Source organism: Mytilus galloprovincialis, chromosome 4 (assembly GCF_965363235.1).
Source record: "Mytilus galloprovincialis chromosome 4, xbMytGall1.hap1.1, whole genome shotgun sequence".
Lineage (NCBI taxonomy): Eukaryota > Metazoa > Mollusca > Bivalvia > Mytilida > Mytilidae > Mytilus > Mytilus galloprovincialis.
Window position 1 is genome coordinate 8784050 of NC_134841.1, and position 21381 is coordinate 8805430.

The 21381-nt window shown below is 31.3% G+C and overlaps 1 protein-coding gene across 1 annotated transcript; it reads left to right on the plus strand.

The window, feature by feature from the left end:
- The first annotated feature begins 5852 nt into the window (after positions 1-5852).
- Positions 5853-18238, plus strand: LOC143070957 (E3 ubiquitin-protein ligase mib1-like). The gene is made up of 7 exons (XM_076245058.1): positions 5853-5975; positions 6789-6875; positions 9371-9481; positions 10277-10466; positions 15347-15490; positions 17493-17578; positions 18158-18238. Exons 2-7 carry the CDS (start codon positions 6792-6794, stop codon positions 18236-18238), a joined length of 696 nt encoding a protein of 231 aa, XP_076101173.1. The 5' UTR covers positions 5853-5975; positions 6789-6791.
- Positions 18239-21381: the final 3143 nt, after the last annotated feature.

Genomic DNA, 21381 nt, shown 5'->3' on the forward strand with positions numbered 1-21381 from the left:
TGTTAATTCTGAATAGGAGATGTTTCCCTCAAGGGTATCCCTTATTTCATTTGTTAACTTGGGAACGTCCGAAAATGGAATATCCTTATTGAGATCAACACTATTTATTGTATCTTTCTTTGAATATAAATCCTTATAGAAGTGTTTAGCTTCCAATAAAATATGTTCTTGTTTGTTTATTAAACAGCCTTCATTATTGACTAGTCTTGGAATTGTTTTATTAATAAAGTTCTTAGTTTTTAAGTTGAGAAAATATTTTGAGGATCTTTCTCCTTCTTCTACCCATTGCATTTTTGAGCGTACATAATGACCACGCATTTTCTCTTGTCTGAAAATTTGTAATTCAGATTTCTTTTGGTTCAGATCTTCAAGAGGTTCTGTGGTTTGTATATTTTCTTTTAATTTTTGAATTTCATTTACTAAAGAATTTTCCAATTTCTTTTTTTCTTTTTTTTATATGATGCAAAGGAAATTCATTTACCCCTAATTTCTGTCATTAATGTTTCTAAGAACAGCTGATCATTGATTGTAAATTGAATATCTGAGCAATCAATCTGGTCTAGTGAGTCTCTATTGTATACTAAAGTTGCATATTGATCTTTTACTTGTTTTATTTTTTCTTTAACAGATTTAACATATTCTATATCATACAATAAACTATTATTAAATTTCCACAAACCCTTCCCAATATTGAAATCACTTATTTTAAAGTGTAGAAATATTGGTGAATGATCAGATCTGTAGCTGTTTTGAATTTCTACTTCTTTTACATTTTGATAGAAACTCCGAGATATTAGAAAAAAATCAAGTCTAGTTTGCTTCAGAGGATTAACTTTCTCCATATAAATCGTTTCTTGTCTGGGTAGTATTCTCGAAAGGGATCAATTAGATCATAAGTTTCAATAAGTTCAAAGATTTTTTCTCTTGTTCGTGGATTATTTATATTTAGGTAGTTGTATGTATCTAATGCCTGATTTTGAACTAAGTTAACATCTCCTGTCAGAATAACTTGTTGGTGATTTAAGTTTTCTATTATTTCATTTACTTTATTATAAAAAGATGGTGAGTCATTATTTGGTCCATATAAATTAACAAGTGTTATATTTTTACCTTCAATTGTAAATAGCTCAGATATAGCATAAACTTTCCATTTATGATTTTCATTCCTTTAATTACACTTTGACTCATACAACTGTCTATGAAAATACAAAGCTGTAATATTATATCTGATAAACAAGTTGATATATAAATCTACCTTCATGCATAAATAAATCTTTATAAAACATTGTGCAAACATCATAAGAATTGAAACAAATAAAAAAAGCAAGAGTAACAACAATCATGATTGTCATATTATGATATGTTTTCTGATTTTTATAAAAAAAAATTTCAACAATCAAAGAGAGACAATCCAAAATATTATCTCCCCTTAATTGTAAGATTGCAAACCATATGACTTTTGTGTTTGTCATGGTTTTAGTCAGTATATTATGGTTATTTTCAAAGTCTTATTTTGATTATATTTTTTTCCTTTTGTCCAAAGAAAGACATTGGTCTCATAACCTTAAAATGGACACATATTTTAACACTTTAAAATCTTTTTCTTATATATGTAGGCTAATTATAAGGAGGATGCAAACTTCATGTACAAAATGTACTATAATAACAACAACAAAAATAACCAGCCAATTGAACAAAGCAACACAAAAAATCAATTTAGCATATACTAGCATACACTTTCATGTAAATGAACACAAACAATTGCAAACATGTTTCAGCAGTTGCAATGTAAGCATTCTAAGCCTAAAGCAAATAAAATAAAATGGCTGTAGCCAATAATTACAACTTGGGTTCAAACCTAAACTATAACTAATCTCTCAGAAGTAATTTATCAATTAAGACATTAAAACATTTCAGCCCGTGGTTAAATATCTAAATGAAAAACAAATATATAAATGCATATTTAGAAAATTGTCTGAAAAAGAGAACTGATTCCCTTTTCTTTTTTCTTTCTTAATGCGGATATTCTTTCCGGCTAAATGTGACCCATGTGATAAGAATAGCTCTTTATCAGCATAATGTATGAATCTAATTATTATGGGATTTGGTCGTTTTCTCTCTCCTGAATTTTGTCTAGCTGGTGTTCTATGAGCATTTGCAAATGGGAAGCTCTCTACTTTAGGTTTTTCCATTTTTAAATCATTTATCATCAGGTCATCAATAACTTTCCAGATGTTCTCATCACTCTTTTCCGGCATGCCATGCACTAAAGCGTTATATTTGCGATCATGTTTTTCAAGAAGTAACTATTTTCTTTTAAATTTTTCATGTGAGTCTCAAAACTCTGTCTCATTGACTCTAACTTCTCTACCTGTAGAGATTGCACATTGAGTTCCATAGCCTCAACCCTTCTGTATAACTCATCGTGATCTTTTCTTTTAATGCTTGACCTATTTTAGAGACCTCTAACTTTACTTGTGATACATCCTGTTTTACTTCCTGCACTAGATTTGAAAATTTATTTTCAATTGTATCTAATTTCTCAATAAAATTTTCTTTTGAGTCTACTGCCAAAATAAGAGTTTTCAGATCTTCCATAGTAGTTTTTGAAGGGCTTGCCATGATGATATCAGTATATTGTGTGTCAATTTCAATATTACTTTTATGATTGACATGTACATGTATGACGTAACAGGTAAACAAATTATCAACTATGAAGCGATGAAACTATGTCATAATATCACGATTGAAAATGCGTAATAAATGTCTTTGAACTAAGTAAAACCTCTAGACTATTGTTTGTTTTTGATTTTTGCAATCTTTTAAGTATTTCTATTACATATTCATTGAGTATTTTGTCGTTTTTCCCGGACTTCAAAAAAATCCGTGGTGGCTGCCATTACAGGGGAGGTAATCATTATTTCATTTTTGATTTTGATATTATATAATATATACAAATATATATAAACAGGCCTTAATTGAAAACTACGTTCAAAACCTCAATTTTTATACGTATGCATGTAAAACAAATATCGTTGTAGAAGGGTCTAAATACAGCACAAACAACATTTTTTAAAAGACCAAAAAAGTGAAAAAGTATATTTAAACAAAACGCATTTGACTAACAGGTCGAACAACTGATGTTCTTTAACCCTGCTGACTGCCATTGGCGATTGCCAAATAAAATTGATCACAAGATCACAAGATGTAACAAAATGGATCTTAATATAAATTTAATACTAAACAGAAAACAATAACCTTGTTGCCAAGATGTTATGCCACAAACATGAGGTGTCAATATTCATTTGTACACCAGATCCGGATTTCGACAATAAATGTCTCTTCAGTGATGTTAGGGATCGAAACGGTATTTGGAAGTCCAGATAATTTACCCTCAATTTTAGACAGACTCTTGAATTTTAAGAGTCAATATAGGATGAACAGATCATATAAACCGGAGGGAAAATATGATACAATCCTAAACAGAAAAATATAAACAAGTCTAAATTGAAAACTTCATTCAAACCTATGATTGCGTTGGATAAAAAACCGCAATTTTTATACGTGAGCATGTAAAACAAATTTCGTTGTAGAAGGGTCTAAATACAGCACAAACAACATCTTCCAAAAGACCAAAAAAGTGAAAAAGTATATTTAAACAAAACGCATTTGACTAACAGGTCAAACAACTGATGTTCTTGAACTCTGCTGACTGCCATTGGCGATTGCCAAATAAAGTTGTTCACAAGACATAACACAATGGATCTTTATATAAATTTGATACTAAACTGAAAACAATAACCTTGTGGCCAAGATGTTGTGCCACAAAAAGAGCTTTCAATATTTATTTGTACACCAGATCCTGATTGATTGTCATAAAACATATACAACAATTATAATGTTTACACATAAAACAATCACTATCCAGCCATCAATACTGACTTATGAGACACTAACAGTATAAAACTTTATACAATAATGATCAATGGTTAAAACAACTAAAGATTACTCATAAAAAATTGTTTCTTATAATTATAAAATATTGTGTAGACCTACAGCTGAATGTGCAATCTCCGTCGTGCAAATCTTTGTCATACTTTAAACTAAATGCTAACTCAAAAACTATTAAAAGCAAACCAACGTGAATGTAATCAATGTATACTTGATGGTACGAATAGCAGGATTAATCAACCTCATATTATTTTCGGAGACATCAAGAGAAAATGGAAGAATCATCGGTTTCAGACATATTCAATTCTACAAGATTAAATCGTTGCTTTTTATTTTTCAATTTGAAGTTCGTACAAACGCCATAGTTGATACCGTGTATTTGATTTTTAAATTTCAAACTTCGACAGGAATCTTCACAGATAAGCCTTATAAAACCAAAGGCCAAACTTCAATTTATCGTATTATAAAAAACGTAAATGTATGACTTGGTTGGAATGTAGTCACATTTACATTCATACCACATCTTCTTATATCGATGTGTAGGGTACTATTGATAAGGCCTTAAACTACCGGTTAACCGGTTCATCGGTCGAACGATTATACAAGTAACCAGTTAGACAAAAGTGTACGATTTGACAACACTAATATTTTTGATTTATATATGTTGTATGTAGTATATGTTTCAGAAAGTAAGAACTTACCTGGATTTTGATGTGCATTTCTTTCCAGTCTGCAGAAGATAGCAAAAAAAAACTAACCACGCGAGTTTCAATTTATATGGTCCACTCAGTTACACAGTTTAATGCACAGGTGTATCAGTACTCAGAATAATGTTTGTAATGTAAATACATTGTAAGGCAATATAAGAAAAAAAAGTCATGATGAACCATAATTTCTGTGTCATTTTGTCTGTTGTGTAGAGTTGTCGATTTGGCAATCACACCACATCTTGTTTAGATCACCTGGCCAACAGGGCCAATTGCGCTTTTCTCATCAATTGGCGTCCGTCGGCCGTCGTTGTCGCCGTCCGTTGTCGTTAACTTTTACACAAATCTTCTCCTCTGAAACTACAATTTTGTAAATTTTTCATAAACTTTGTAATTTTTTACAAAATATTTTCCACTGTATTTAATGGGCCAAGTTCATAATAGAAAGAGATAATTGTAAGCAGCAAAATGGTTCAGTAAAGTAAGATCTACAAACACATCACCATCACCTTCACCAAAACACAATTCCTCTGAGTTCAGTATTTTTGTGATTTTGCTTTTTGTCATCAATCCATTTGCGTCCTTTGTTCAATAAGCACATCCACCAAGGTGAGCGACACAGAGTCTTTAGAGCCTCTAGTTTTATTAGAAGACAAATGACGTTATCAACAAAAAGTGAAAAAAAATCGCATTTATCGACGTGGTATGCGTCTCCGTTTATGCATGTTACATCAACCATGCGAATCAGCACTCTATCCAATTTTCATTATCGGGAACCGATCAATAAAATGACAGATTAGACAACTTTTCTGGTATCAAGTTGAAGTCATTGAAAACATGTCGCTATTTAGTTGAAGCACATAAATATCATACCAAAAAACCTCTTTTGGTGGTGAAAAATCTTGTGAAAAAATCGGTTTCAGTCGTTTTTCTTATAATCCCGTTGGGTCAGTTTTTAAGATGATGGATATAACAGGGAAAAAGTCTGTATAGAGTGAGACTTATCAATTGGTATATGTTACCGTTTGTAAATCTAGTTTGATATGATCCATAAGAGTAAATTTCGAGGAAAATAATATGAACTCAGTATTGATTTTATCAAATACATATTGATACACCTTAATTAATAGACTTTTCCGAGTTCAGTCCTTTTTTTTTGTGGACAAATTGATTGCACGCTTATTTAATTTTTTGAAACCATGTTTATTCTATTTTCATATATAAAAGCAAGATAAAATCAGCATTATAATAAAGATAATAGCAGATTTTGCAGTAAAGATTTTTTATGTACCTATTGGTGACAACGAACAAAACGAGGTAACTAAAACACTATTCATTGAGAGTGTTTAATTTTATATGAAAGAGGAAATGAAAGTCGTATTATTTATTTTACATTTTCTTCTTGGTTCTGAAATGTATCTAAATATTTTTAAATGTATGTTTCGTTTCCAATATGGAAAGATCAAACATACCATTTATTATTTGATTATTCACCGCCTCCAATTATGATAAGATAATTCCTCAAACACGTATTTAGGTGTGAATTGGAATATAAAATAATCTGTAACTTAAACATACCAAATTAATAGTTATCTGTTGATCCAATCTCTTTCTTTTGCATTCAATCGGTAAAGGTGTTTATAGTCCTCATAGCTTAAATGTCTCTACCAAAATACCTAATTTAAGACGGCCATCAATCAGTTGCAGCGCATATTTGGTCAATACCCTTCTTAAACAGGTAGTCACAAAAAAGGTATTTCTATTTATTATTTAATTCTTGTAAAAAATAAAGTATCAAAACAAAAAGACTTTTATTGGTGTTATAATTTTTTCATATTTCAAATAAATAAATGTATACTAAAAGAGCCTTCAATCTTTTCCAAGATCGTCAATATTAACGCATCAACTACAATGTAGTAATCACTAAATTACTGAAATTAAGAATGGAAATGGGGAATGTGTCGAAGAAACAACCACTCGACCAAAGAGAAGACAACAACAGAAGGTCACCAATGGGTCTTCAATGCAGCAAGAAAATGTTTCAGTCGGCTATGCAAGTGTCGTATTGCGCAAGGAAAATCGTCCACAAATAGAACTGTAACAAACCATTAAATTTAATGTTTATTGAAGGTAATGCAAAGTGCAGTTAGTGAAACCAATGGCAAAGTCATATGTCGTCAGGAAATACATCGCTTAGTTAGAATGACGCAAGTTCTGGTAATTATAACATGATTTATACTGCACTTGTTCTATTTGAACAATCAAAATGCGTTGACTGTATATTTCTATGTCATATACAGTCACTGACCCGATACCACTTTTTCTCATGCATATTAAAATAGAAGTTGCCAAATCTATATTTAATAATTCATACGACTTCTTCAACCTGTTCTTGTTTCCAAAATATCCAACGACTCAAACTTATTTCTTTTAAAACATTTTGGAAAACATATTTTTCTTGTTGATTTTTTGTTTAAAACCTATAAATCATTTAGTTTTATGTTTATTGTTGATATTTTAATCCATACTAATACGATTTCGTTCACCATCGATTGCGGGCTGTAACGGGTAATAAACATTTCATTGTGTTGTAAATTTCTCCGCCTGAGGTCTTTTTAAAGGGGGATTCTTCCCCAATATTTATATCAAATAAATAATATTAACACATTAATCAACAATAAGAAGTGTTTTTCGTAGATTGCAGTATAAAGACTATAATAGTGCATTGACTTGACATTATTTATTTTCATATTGAACTGACTTATCGGTTTCAACAAATCCATGTGTCTGTATACAAAAGCGTTTGACTTACACAGTATCAAGAAAGAAAAAGACAAAGAGTAAAGTTACCTTATGTATCTGTTCCCTAACTGAAGCCCTTACATAGACGAGTATACAAAATATCTAGTTTATGGCAAAGTTTATTCTAATTAAGTTTTCACTTAAATCGAGTAGAGCAAGTTTTAAATACAATAAAAATAAAATAGATAAATTTAGAACAAATACCAAAATTTCTAAAATTGCAAGATTTCTTGGTAGACGTATGTTTTATTGTATTTAGATCTGTACTGGTCGAGACCAAAAACCATGTTTATAACTTTTTTAATAAGCAAGTAAATCTGTATTGATCATTTAAAATTCAGGATGACAGAATCAAAACTTCAATACCACATTTGAACGGCTTTTTCAATACTCTGTTTTCATTCCTTTAAATGCTATAGTGTCAGTATGGTATATACACTGAAAAAAGATATATACATATGACAGTGATGTAACTGTACAATATAAGAACGCACTATCAAAACAATACAATTGAAAAAGGCTTAACTCATTAAATCGATACAACGTACAAATCACAACAAAACCATAAAAGATACAACGTGCATATTTGAGAGTATTAGCAGTAACTTAAGGCTAGTTAAAAACCAAAAACACGTAATTAAAAAAACATTTATCTTTGACTAAAATATCAAATAGTACTCATCCGACATCCAATGGATTTAGTAAAAGAGGGACGCAAGATACCTAAGCGACAGTCAAACTCATAAATCGAAAATAAACTGACAACGCCATGGCTTAAAATGAAACAGACAAACAGACAAACAATAGTACACATGACACAACATAGAAACTAAAGAATAAGCAACACGAACCCCACCAAAAACTAGGGGTGATCTCAGATGGTCCGGAAGGGTAAGCAGATCCTGCTCCACATGTGGCACCCTTCGTGTTGATTATGTGATAACAAATCCGGTAAATAGTCTAATTCGGTAGGTCACATTTATGAAAGGGAAGTGGATTGTAGTTACGACGTAAGGAACATATCCGATATCATTTGTGAAACGGTTATTCCACAACAGTCAACCAACTCTTGATGGCGTCCGTAAAATTTAGAAGGGATGATTTAAAAGACGTTATTAACAGTACTGTTTAGAAAAAACAAATTTTTCCATGTTTAATTTTAGACAATGTCATCTCGGAATGTTTTGTTTTAGAAAGAACAAACAATAACATAAGTTTTCACAGCTTTTTATTAAATGCTTTGGTAAGATTACTAGTATAGGAATTTTTCCTCGCATCAAATTAAATACAGAATAATTAAATAGTAAAAAGAATGTATGAAAATAGTCGATCATTATTTGTACCCTCTAAGAATATTAAAATTCTTCTAAACTGTGTCAATTGTCTTAATTTCTTGCTAATGATTGAATAAGTTGATATTTTCAGTTTACATTACTTCATTTGTTATTTTATTTTTGCGTCAAGAGCTCATTATAATTGACAAATGTAATATAATAGACTGTATTGAGGTTAATGGAGGACGTTTACCCCCCCCCCCCAAAAAAAAACAGATAAAATCTGGAATCCATTTTTTTTTTGAAGAGGTCATTATAAGCATTACATGGAGAATGGTTTGTTTCATCAATGTGTAAATCAATACTGAGATGTTTAAACGAAACTTTCTCTAGAAGTGTAAAATAGGAATTTATAAGTGAGATAGATATATGACTTGTAGGAAACAACAATACAATATATTCAGAAAAACATCATATAGTTTAAATAAAAAATTAATCATGTCAGTGTAACAAACACATCAAACATAATTCATTACAATATAGAAAATTGATCAGCTTTAAATGTATTGTCCGTATTCAGATATTTGAGAACTTTTGATACATTATTAGTTATCTCCTGTGCCTAATTTATTTTAGATGTTAGCAGCAGAAGTAGCGTCTGATTTGAGAAAAAACAATTCTTATCCAACCGCTGCTGAAGTAAGAGAAAAAATCGTTCAACAAACATCAAGACCAGACGATGCAAATGTTCGTATGATCTAATTCAAAATGGGCATCTTAACTACCCGTTTTCTTTTCCCCATCTTATGGATAAAATTAAGAGTTGTATGTGTTGTTCTGACGAAAGCATGCTTAGTGACGTTTGTTATCATAATTTTGCATTATATAATTGGATATCTTCATGCCTTCCAATCCATTCCCGGTAGCATACGCTATAAATTTATTACTTTGGGGTACCATACGGCATATTTTGTTAATAGTGAACAAAAAGGTAAAACATGCTGCACAGAGGAATAAGTGATCGTTATGCTTGAATTTCTTATTGACAACATATTTGTTGAACTTGCGGGTAGACTTTTCAACAAATTGTTAGTATTCCTATAAGGACTAGGTGTCTTTCCTTTCCGACCTCATCTAATTTTCATATGAATCAGAGTTCCTATGGAGACTTGTTTAAAACGAGAAGATCAAAGAAGCCAAGTCATTTAATTTCACATTTCTATATATTTATGATGTTCTTTCCATTAACAATCCAAACATTTCTTATTGGGTTGCATTAATAAATCCCCTAGAACTAGAAATTAAAGAAACTACAGACAGGATTTCCTCTGCCTCATTTTAAGACATATACCTCGAATGTTACATGCACATTCATCTCAGTACCAGAATCTAAAACACACGAAACGTTTCTAATTTTTAAAGTCTCCCTTTTTAGTGGTTTTTTTTTGTACGCTGTCAATGTATAACAATCTTTTAAAAAGCCTTTTATTTGAAAACAGAGTAGCAAACATCCTAAAATGATATTATTTTATATTTACATAGAATGACTGTGTTGAACTAGTTTTGGAGTTTGTTAAACCTCGAATCAAAGAAAGAAAGAAAGGTTTATATAGTGAATTAGTGTGTCGAACACTTCTATTAGGAGATAGAGTACGACGTGGTCCCGATTGGAGTTTTCATGAACAAGATTCTGGTCTAGCAGGAACTGTTGTTGGACAAGATTCTGACAGTGGTAAGCACCACAACACGAACAAAGACTTCAAAACCGAAATCTATGTCGATACTGCTTTTTTTGGACTGCAAGTCCACAAAATCATTATAAGTTAGAAGTCAGTGCGTCATAACTGAAATGGTTTATAACATACATGTATCATTCGGAAATTCTCCCATTACAAATCTCGCAATTATAAAGAAATAAGGTTTTACTTACTTCATCCAAAGTGGATCTAACTGGATCATACTTTTCTTTTTATGTTTTTTTTTGTCATATTGCTTTCCACGTATTCAAGTACTTATACGAATTTTATGTACGAAAAAAGGGTTTATATAGAAAAGCGTTTCAGACACATTAAGTGTATAAAGTTTTTATTTTCATTTTTAGATATCCAGTTTGCGAATTGAAAATTGTGTAATGTTTCAGATTTATATTCCCCCTCCATGTGTCTCAGATAATAGTCTAACTAATCATCAAATATAATTTGCTTATGAAACATTCAGAGGAAACGAAGTGCAATATTCGGCATGCAATTAAATACCATGCAAGAAAAAAGTGGATATGGCTTGCTATCTTCTTAAATTTGAAATAACAGCATAATAAATACATATGTGTTCCTTCTAAAAGAGGGACGAAAGATACAAGAGGTACAGTCAAACTCATAAATCTAAAATAAACTAACAACGTCTGGCTAAAAATGAAAGAAGACAAACAGACAAACAATAGAACACATGAGACAACATAGAAAACTAAAGATTAAGCAAGACGAACTCCACCAAAAGCAGGGGTGATCTCATGTGCACCGGAAGGGTAAGCAGATCCTGCTCCTGTTCTAAATGTGGGTTTCTTTGTTAATGGCATGTCCATTTACTTCCCGGAACACATTTGTTTCCATGAAAAAGAAAAAACCATGATTACCATGTTTATTTATTTACTTATTTCATGATTTTCTAATGAAAAACATAAACATTTGTTTTTAAATAAGCAGGTTAAAGCAAATATTAGAACTTAAAATAAGTTTGCATCTTGTGGCCATACTCTAGTTTTGTTAAATTGAAGCCACAGTAAGATATTGATAGAGGTATTAGTAATCTTAAAAGAACATACGTCACAATTAATTGCGGTTTTAGTAAAGGCCAAACACATTTTAGATCTATATGAGATTATAAAAAGAGCGGATCATGAATAAATGAAATAAAAAGTAATTGAGAAACTATGCTCGTGTCTGTTGTGACGTTTGTGGGTTAAATGAACGTAATATATGTATTACTGGTAAAGGTGTAAGTCAGGGATTTCGTTACAACAAATTACTTTAACCTTTCCTTCAGTCTTCACAGATATAAAGATAAGGTTTTGAAGTTTGGTTTTACCAGTAGAAAACTTATTTCTAACGGAATAGCACATCCTCATATCGATGGAGATGTTGTTAAACGATACTGGTAAACGTATAAGTCCTTTGAATAAAATTATTTTAAAATGTTACCACTTTATTTCATTTTATAGTTAATAGATCTTTAAATACTGTTTTTATTGGTATTAGCATTGATTTTGTTATCAGTAAAATCAAGCTAAATATTATTGGTATATACATACACTACAAGCCAGTAAAAGTCTGAAATGGCCTATATCTGTACTCGACTGTACTGATTTTTACTCGACCAGTCTGAATTGGTCTGAAATTGACTTGATAATACTCAACTGTAGTCTGAACCATACTTAATAGTCTGAACTGTACTTAACCATTTTAAACGCGTCAGAACCATGCAAGACCTAGTCTGAACCATGCTTGACCTAGTCTGAACCATACTCGACCAGGTCTTAACCAACCTAGACCTTTTTTGTATCTATACATTGTATGTTATCAATTTAGGAACTGGAAATTGCAAATTATAAATGTATTCATTAAAGCATTTAAACCAAAATTTCACAATAAACATAATATTACTTCAACACCATATTTATCAACAGTTACACATATATATAACCTTTAAAATGGAAACATCAAAACAAAAACCAAGCTGATCAAATTATCTCAAATCTGAATTGTGACTAATATGAATTTTTCAATGTTATTCAAAACTTTTAAATCTTTCAGACACATTTTTTGGTTACTGGACAATTTTGATCGTTTAAACTTGAGCCTAGTATAGATATAGGGTGTCAGTTGAGTAGTGATAATGCAGTGATTTGTTTTTATACCCCCGCTTTAAAAAAGGGGGGTATACTGTTTTACCTCTGTCTGTCCTTCGGTCAGTCCGTCAGTCCGTCAGTCAGTCCGTCCGTCCCATGAATATTTTTCGTCGCATTTTTCTCAGGAACTACAATACAAGGATTTCTGAAATTTGGTTTCAGGGTTTATCTAAGTCAGCTATACCGTGTGATGCGTTTTCAGATTGATCACTTGACAACTTCCTGTTTACCGAACACTTGTATGATTTTACACATGATAGCCAAGTTGAAAATTTTCGTCACATTTTTTCAGGAACTATAATACAAGGATTTCTGAAATTTGGTTCCAGGATTTATATAAGTCAGCTATACCGTGTGATGCGTTTTCAGATTCATCACTCGACAACTTCCTGTTTACCGAACACTTGCATATTTTTACACTATTAATAGTATCCACTTGCGGCGGGGGCATCATCAGTGAGCAGTAGTTCGCAGTTTCACTTGTTTTTTATAAAATACTTTTACATGTAAAATAGTATATAGTGCAACTTAAACAATATAAAAAATGACACCTTTGTTTCGTAAAACCATGAATTAATAAAATCATTATAATTAAACTTCCATAGCATTCCTTGATAACATTTTAAAAAGGAAATGGGATCCAAAGTTGCAGTAATTTTTAAAAATATATATATTTATTTCATTTAAATTCAAACATGTTGTGTCCAAATTAAAGACATGGCATACAAGAAGCACTTGATAAGATTTAATTACTTTTGTGTGTTTTTCAGATAAAAAGAAAACTCTACTTTTCTTAAACTCGTGTATTAGTTATCTGGTGAATTCGAAAGGCCTTGCGATTTAAGTTGTACAGGATGTTGCAATTTTGGATGAATGTTAATTAGAATTTAAAACTCTCTGACCAGGTGTGATCTGTTAAATAAGTTTTCCCAAAGCAGAGGGTAATAATTTATACACTAATCAGAAAAACAATTTGATTAAATATAATAAAATGTATATTTCTTATATAAGGTTAAACAAGTTAAGTGATTTTGTTGGCTGTTGCTACGTGTAACTCATTAAATGTTTTAATATTACTATAGTATGTAACCCTGAAACCTATGTAGTTTTTATTTAGATATGTTGGGAAATTAAGATTTATAAAAAAAACCTGCCAAACAAGAAGCACCTGAGTAAGGTTTTACAAAAAAATATTTTATCACGTGTATAAGTATAATTGTAGTTTTTAAGTAAAAGAAATTAACTTAACTAAACTCTCAAACTTTAAAATTAACAAAATTAAATTATTGTATAATTGAGATAATCTGATTTAACCTTCTCTATTTGATAAATCTGAGAATCATGTAAGGATGTAAAAATCTGATTATATATATATATATCTTTATTTTCTTGAGGCTGTTCTCATGTCAGTTAAAAGGAAATTTATTTTAAAAGTTGAAATTAAAAATTGTAGAGGTTATTTGGTCAAGTATGGTTCAGACAGGTCGAGTATTGTTCAGACCTTTGGTCGAGTATGATTAAGACTAAAAAAAAATAGGTCGAAAACGGGTTAAGACTGTTTCAGACTGGTCAAGTAATACTTCAGAATATTTTCAATGTCAAAGATAAGGGTAAAGTTCAAATTAGTACAGTCTAGTACGGTTAAGACTGGAGTCGAGTAATGTCATGTAAAATTCAGACCAATTCAGACTGGTCGAGTAAAAATCAGTTCAGTCGAGTACGGATATAGGCCATTTTAGACTGTTACTGGTTTGTAGTGATATGCATATTGATTGATCTACAATACATGTATGTCGATACCGGTATCTTAGCACTGCACAAGGTGAAGTTCATTATAGGACTGTTTATGACGTCTTTGAACTAAATCCATTCGATGCTGGGTGTGTAATGATTGATGCTTTGGTCTTAGATGCATGATTTTTTTTAAAAGCTGTTATTGTTTTTTAATTAACTGTCAGTAACTGTATGTACTCTCAGGTATCTTCTTAATGTCTTTTTGTTAAGACGAACAAGAATTCGGTCATGTCCACTCAATGTTTTTGTTAGATGCATTTATTTACGTTTCAATCTGATGAGCTTTTTTACTCAAGAAAAATAGATATAGTAATTGTATACACGTGTTTCAGCATTTATACATCTTATAAATGCAGCTCAAAGTCGACTATCGGAAACATCGTTACAACATATAACTAATCGTCATCATTTGCTACTCCCTTATATGACGTTATATGAAAGTAATATACTCTACAGACGATACAGTCTTGTTCTTTTGCATTTATTTTTCTTTTTGTGGCCATGGCGTTGTCAGATTATTTTCGACTTGTGAATTTGAATGTCCCTCTGGTATATTTCGTCTCTCTTTTTAAACATACGCAGTTTTATAAAAAAGGATTTATTACTTATTTCATACAATTTACCTGCTATGAGTTTGTGAAAATGGAATTAGTTTCTCCTTGTGACTTATATGCGTGAAATTGAACGCGATAGTTTACCAATTTATTTTTGTTGGCAATTAAGTATACACCTTAGAGCTTTTGTCGCAGTCCATGCTTGGTAAGACCCCTAAACAATAGGCGGTTTGGTCTTTTAGGCCAAGATATTCATTTTGAATGAAGATCTGAAGTCTTTAAAAGTCGTACGTATATTCAGCTAAACCAAAAATTCATGTTGCTCATTTCAATGACAAAATTTTTACATTTCCATTTCAGAAGCAGTTTGGGTAGAATGGGATAATGGTCATTTAAATATGTATATTTACAACGAACGATTTGATATATATAGTATCAAAAAAGTACAAGAACCAAGAGTGTTAACTGATGAATTGGTTGCTGTCGGATGTAAAGTGACACGAGGTATCTATATCTGATAATCTTTTGAAAATTAAGTTTGTACTTTTTATTCAAAAGATGAAATTTCAGATGGTAATATTACATATCTTTAGTATATCTCTTTAGCATAGCTCACACAACGAAGTTGCAGATGGTTTAATGCTTTAACTCGTCCTTCAGTTTTTCAACTATCTTATTAATAAGTTCAAAGTTGTAGCATTGTAATCGTACACGATACAAACGATCACTGTTTGAAATTTTACCAATCCATGTCATCTAAAAACTATGAACCAAAAATATTTCAATAGTGAAAAAATGTTCACGTATTTATTAAAAATATGTGTGTTTTATGAGTAAGTATCCGAGTAATCAAAGTTCATGCAAATAGTTATCAAAGGTACCAGAATTATAATTTACGACGCCAGACGAGCGTTTCCTCTACATAAGACGGGAAAAACTGTCGAGAACGGCATGATTGGCAACATCTTATAATTACGATTAACATTTTATATTACGAGCTTAAAGGAAGGCTTGTAAAACAATCTATAGTAGCAAATTATTTGATTATGTCTCTTGACATAAAATGGTTTTTGCCATTTGTTTCTGTATATAATTTTTTTTAAATATCATAATAGAAGTTACAATAAGAATAAAGCAGTTTTAAAAAGGAAAAAGAAGTAAAACAAGCATTCCATATGTCAAAAACGTTACACAAATTTACTTCATAGATTTCATTGTTATACATTTTATCGGGACTTGGCAAGTAGTGTTGCACCAGACAAAATTCTATTTTTCATACCAAACATAAGGAAAAGCAATAGAGTCGAGTAAGCTAGCGGGGAGCAAATACACCTTATCGCTAATCCCGGCTGACCCGGCCGCTTGAACTTTTGACGCATACAACAATCACTTTTCCATAGTGGCGTCAGATATTTTGTTTTATGACGTCAAATTTTTACGGTAACCTGTGTGATATCCAGTAATGGCGGACAAATAGCGATAAGGTGTATACAACTTCCGAAAAAACAGACAGGCATAATACCAAGTATCGGATCTATTAAAAAAACATACCTTAATCTCCAAGGAGTTCAGTTCATTTGAAGTGAATTAAATAACTGTTTGCGATAAATTTCATTTATTCAAAATACCATAAATCATAATATTTTGTATTTTATAATCAATTATGCAGTATTAGCGATAATTCAAATCTGAATAAATGACAAAAAATTAGCAAAGGTGTCGTATAAAAACCGCCTAAAAGAATACAATATGTTATACGATGAGGGAAAAAAAAAAAAAAAAAACAAACATATACATATGATATAAACAATATTTTCGAAGGTGTGGGAGGGTGGGTTATCAGAATTGGCTTTATCTCTTGAAATTACAAAATGGCATCTGGCAGCTTTCAAAACGAAATCGTAAATGACCAAGCGTCCTCTCACATGCAATGCTGCTATCATGCGCGGTTTCCGGATTAGTCACTCCAATTTTAATTAGCCAATTGCAACTAATATATATCATGATCAAGAGATGACCATATTGACCTTCACTGCATTTGATTAATAATTGCACAAAACATAGACGGTAGCTATGGAAAGTTCCCAGTTTCATATAACAATATTCATAAAGGGTTACCCACTGTGATGATCAGCTTAACAAGAGAACTAAAATTATCTGCCAAAACTACTTTTACTTGCAATAACATTTATTTTTATATTCATCAACTCAGTAATCCTGATTGCCTTATGCCTGCTTTGCATGTTGTTGATTTTGTACTTATATCTGGTCTTAAATTACATAAGACAAAGGTAACTGTATTATAATATATATAATTTTAATTCTTCGGAAAATGCCTGTACTACGTCATGAATATGGCAGTTGTTTTGCACATGTTATATTGATTCATTGCGTTTGAATTTGTCAGTTTTATATTGACCCCCCCCCCCCCCTTAAATTTGCCTTTGAGTTCTATGTTTTTGTTATACTTTTTTCTAAATTCTTCGTGTGTGTTTATTATAACTAGGCAAAGATTGGACATATGCCGATGCTGATGGTGGGCCAGGCAGTGTTGGAACAGTACTTCGTGTAACTCAGAATGGATCTGTTCTTGTTAGTAAAATCACAACTAATAAAGAGTTAACGCTCGTATAATTTGCTGTTTTAATTTTTAACTTTCTGTAGTTGCATATTATTAGAACTAAAGAAAATCTTTAAAGTAAATTCCATAAATCTTCAATAAAGGAACTCGATAAGCTTTAAGTACCAATTGCAGCTTAACCCCTTTCTCCCTCTCAAAACGGAATGCATTCGAAATAACAGGAGGAAAAAGGAAAATAACAGTTATAGAATAACGCCATAATATAATGCATTTTTTGCAACTTCCGTTCTCATAATTATATTCTGATTTAAAATTTTCACAGTTTGACATGAAAAATCAACGGTTGTGGTCTAACAATAATCTTTGCGTATACTCATATAGTATTTACATATTTTTACAGGATCAATGATCATAACTGTACTTCATTGATGAGTTTACCTGAGAAAAAAAATAGTTTTGTACTTCTCGTATTGTTTATTGATATATATTTTTGTTGCTACAATTGATGCAACTAACTATTTAATTAAAAATAAAATCCATGTACACCATTTGAATATCTACTAGTACACATTTTTTTATTATATTTTCAGGTTCGCTGGGGCTCTAGTAATACTGACGTATACAAAATGGGAATGAACGGATTATTCGAAATTCAAATATGGCAAGTATAACATGTAATGTCGATGAAACCTTTATAATTTTTTGATTCATGAATTTGCATTTGATTTTAAAATGCAAATTCAAAAAATACAAAAAGATATGATAAAATTGGTATGTTTCCCTATCCATTGAAAAAAATGTGTTACGTTTCAGGTCAATTTTAAGTTTCAGATTCTTGTCCTAACATGCCTAAGACATGGAAGTTATCTTAAAATTAAATTGCATATAAAACACTTTCTCTTATTTTTATGATATTTTCATATTTCTTGATTGGTCCGGTTTTTTTTAAATTCTCCTGACTAGTGAAATTTCTGTTCTCGGCAGATGATTGATCAAAATTTAATTTTGACACCAAATGTTCTTAATTTCTTCTTAAATTTTTTTTTTGAAACGAAGTCATGAAAAAGTCGACCATGTCTGATGACTTCACATAAAAAGAAGACAACTGTCTGCAAATACTTGAGAAGGAAAGACACAAATCATAAGAGAAACAGATTCAACCACTTTAGCTTGTGTGTGTTTTCGATATTTCTCCACTCTCAACAGTTATATTTTATTTATAGAAAAAGATCGGCAGGCTTTAAGCTTTAAATTCGATTTTTAATTGTTCGATTGTCGAGTGGAGAATCATCGTAACACACTTGTTGTAGTGGTGGAATCTATACACCTGGAAAAAGTATTGCAACACCAAATTGAAATTGAATTAAAAAAAAACACTCATTATTTTTTTGTGATATAATTTGGTAAAATAGAACTAGTTAAACATTATTTAAGTATCACCTGAGTTTAATCAATAAATATCGACTCGATAAGTTTTTATCTGCACATGCAGCTACTGTACCCGTAAACAGCAAAAAAGATGTTTTGATCCTCATTGTTTTCAGCACTTTAAATAACCAAGTTTTTAAAATTATGTGATTGACACCTTATAATGGGTCCTTGACAACTCTTAACTGCAGCAAGATGGCAGATTATCAGCATAAGAGAAGCAGGGATGTCGCTGTAACAACTGCACGCATTGTTGGTCATCACCATTCCACTGAAGTCGTTTTGAGAATAAAAATCAGGCAATAAACGCTGTGAAAGACCTTCCGAGATAATGAAGACCCCCTATACCATTTGCTAGAGAAAATCAAGCATAATGAAGGTTGGTCAGAAGGAAACCCATTGCATACAAGACAATCCTAAAATAAGAGTGGTGGCCATACAAGAGCCTTTTAACAAGAACTGTTCGAGATCAACTCATCGCTACTGGTTACCGTGCGATAATACCATTTCGGAGACCTTTGCTAACGAGCAGACTTACAGTTTTCCGTATCCAATGTAGTGCAGAGCTCGCTAAAGTTGGAAATTAGAATCGTGGAGGAAGATCCAATGTTCAAATGGAATTTGGTTCATCTTGCTTGGCCCGATCGTAGCCCGGCTTTGAACCATATTGAGCTTATATGGGACACTATTGGGCGGAAAGTGAGCGAAAGGACACCCCAGTTCAAACACAACATGAAATAAACAATTCCCTTCATCAGAAATGGTTGCTGCTACCTTAGCAACAAATTAGTCGATTTATGGCAGGAATCAGAAGACGTTAAGATGCGGTTATCCGTTTGAATGGAGGCTGCGCACAAAGTACTAATTCTTTGGCGTATAACGATCAACCATGATGTGAACAGTCGTCTGAAGATTAATTTTGAAATGTCTGACATTGTAAAGTTCTACTACAGTGAAACTTGTCAAATGCGTTTTTTTGTACAAAAAACACTTCATTTTGTTATTGAAATTGTGGTTATATTTATCATTTTTTTTTAAACATTTTTTTTTCGTTGCAATGCCAATGTTATCGTGAATTATGTTTCAATGATATTATACACATATTTTATTATATTCCATCAAAAAAAAACATCAAGGTGTTGCAATACTTTTTTCCATGTGTATATATATCTAAATATATAATTTTATTATTTCCAGTAACGATTCATCTACGAGAAAACCCACTTATAAAGCTGATGCTAACACCAACAAATACCAAAGTTCTGATTCTTCTAAATTGGTTTCAAATGCTGGTCAGGAAACGAAAGAAGCCAGATCCAGTGGTAGGGTTTAACTGAACATTTTTGATAAAAATATTTAATTTAATATTTTTTTTATTTGATCTACAGATGGTGGATAACTAAACAACTTTATTAGTTTGAATATATAAGGCGTGCATTATAAAAATGTTAGTGTAGATGTGTGATATAATAGAAGACAAGTGACTGCAATTATTCAAAAGATGATTCACCTGCCGTGCAAACAGACTTGTTTCATTCGGAGTTCATGCAGTCCCCCCAGTTGTTATATACATGTATTCTGCTGTTGTTTTTTATTTGGTCGGGTTGTTGTCTCTTTGACACATTCCCCATTTCCATTCTCAATTTTATTCTAAATGCATCTGTGTGATTTCAAAACCACTAGTCGTCTGTTGCTTCTAATGGGTCTAATTCACCAAAACCTACTGTGTGTCTAAAGTGAAATAGATCTGAATATTGTTTTTATTTGCCGTTTTACAGGTAACATAAATACAACTAATATCGATTATCAATTAAATATGTTACTTAAATGATAAGCTAGGCTTACGATTTACCATTTTATTTCAAAATTCATGTATCTTTTTGGGAAATGTGAAGATGGAACTGAATGGATGAAATATGTATAAAAAGATTTTTCCTATTGATTTGTATTGACCTCTCTTTTAACTAAGATTTTGTCATCTGCATTAACTAAAAGTTTTTTCAACCACCAAAAGTCCCTTTATATCAACCAAATTTTCAACTTTCAACTTTCACAGCTCTCTATATATTCAAATTTCAACCAGATTCCCCCTTCTAAAAAGCCAATTTTTACCAAGGTTTCAAGTCTTGTAGTGAGACTTTACGTTTTTTTAAGCACGTCTACACTATGATATCAAAACAAGTTCATTCGCAAGAAAGAACTTGGCAAATATGTCCTAGAGATGATAACCAAACAATTAGTCATAGATTTGTGGAAAATCCCCATTCACTGCACAATGATTAATTCTGTCATTAACACACACAATTAGGCATTAATGTCGTCTTACAGATAATAATAAAAGAGAAAGTGGAGAAACATATCAATCAGTGGATAATACCAAAGGAAA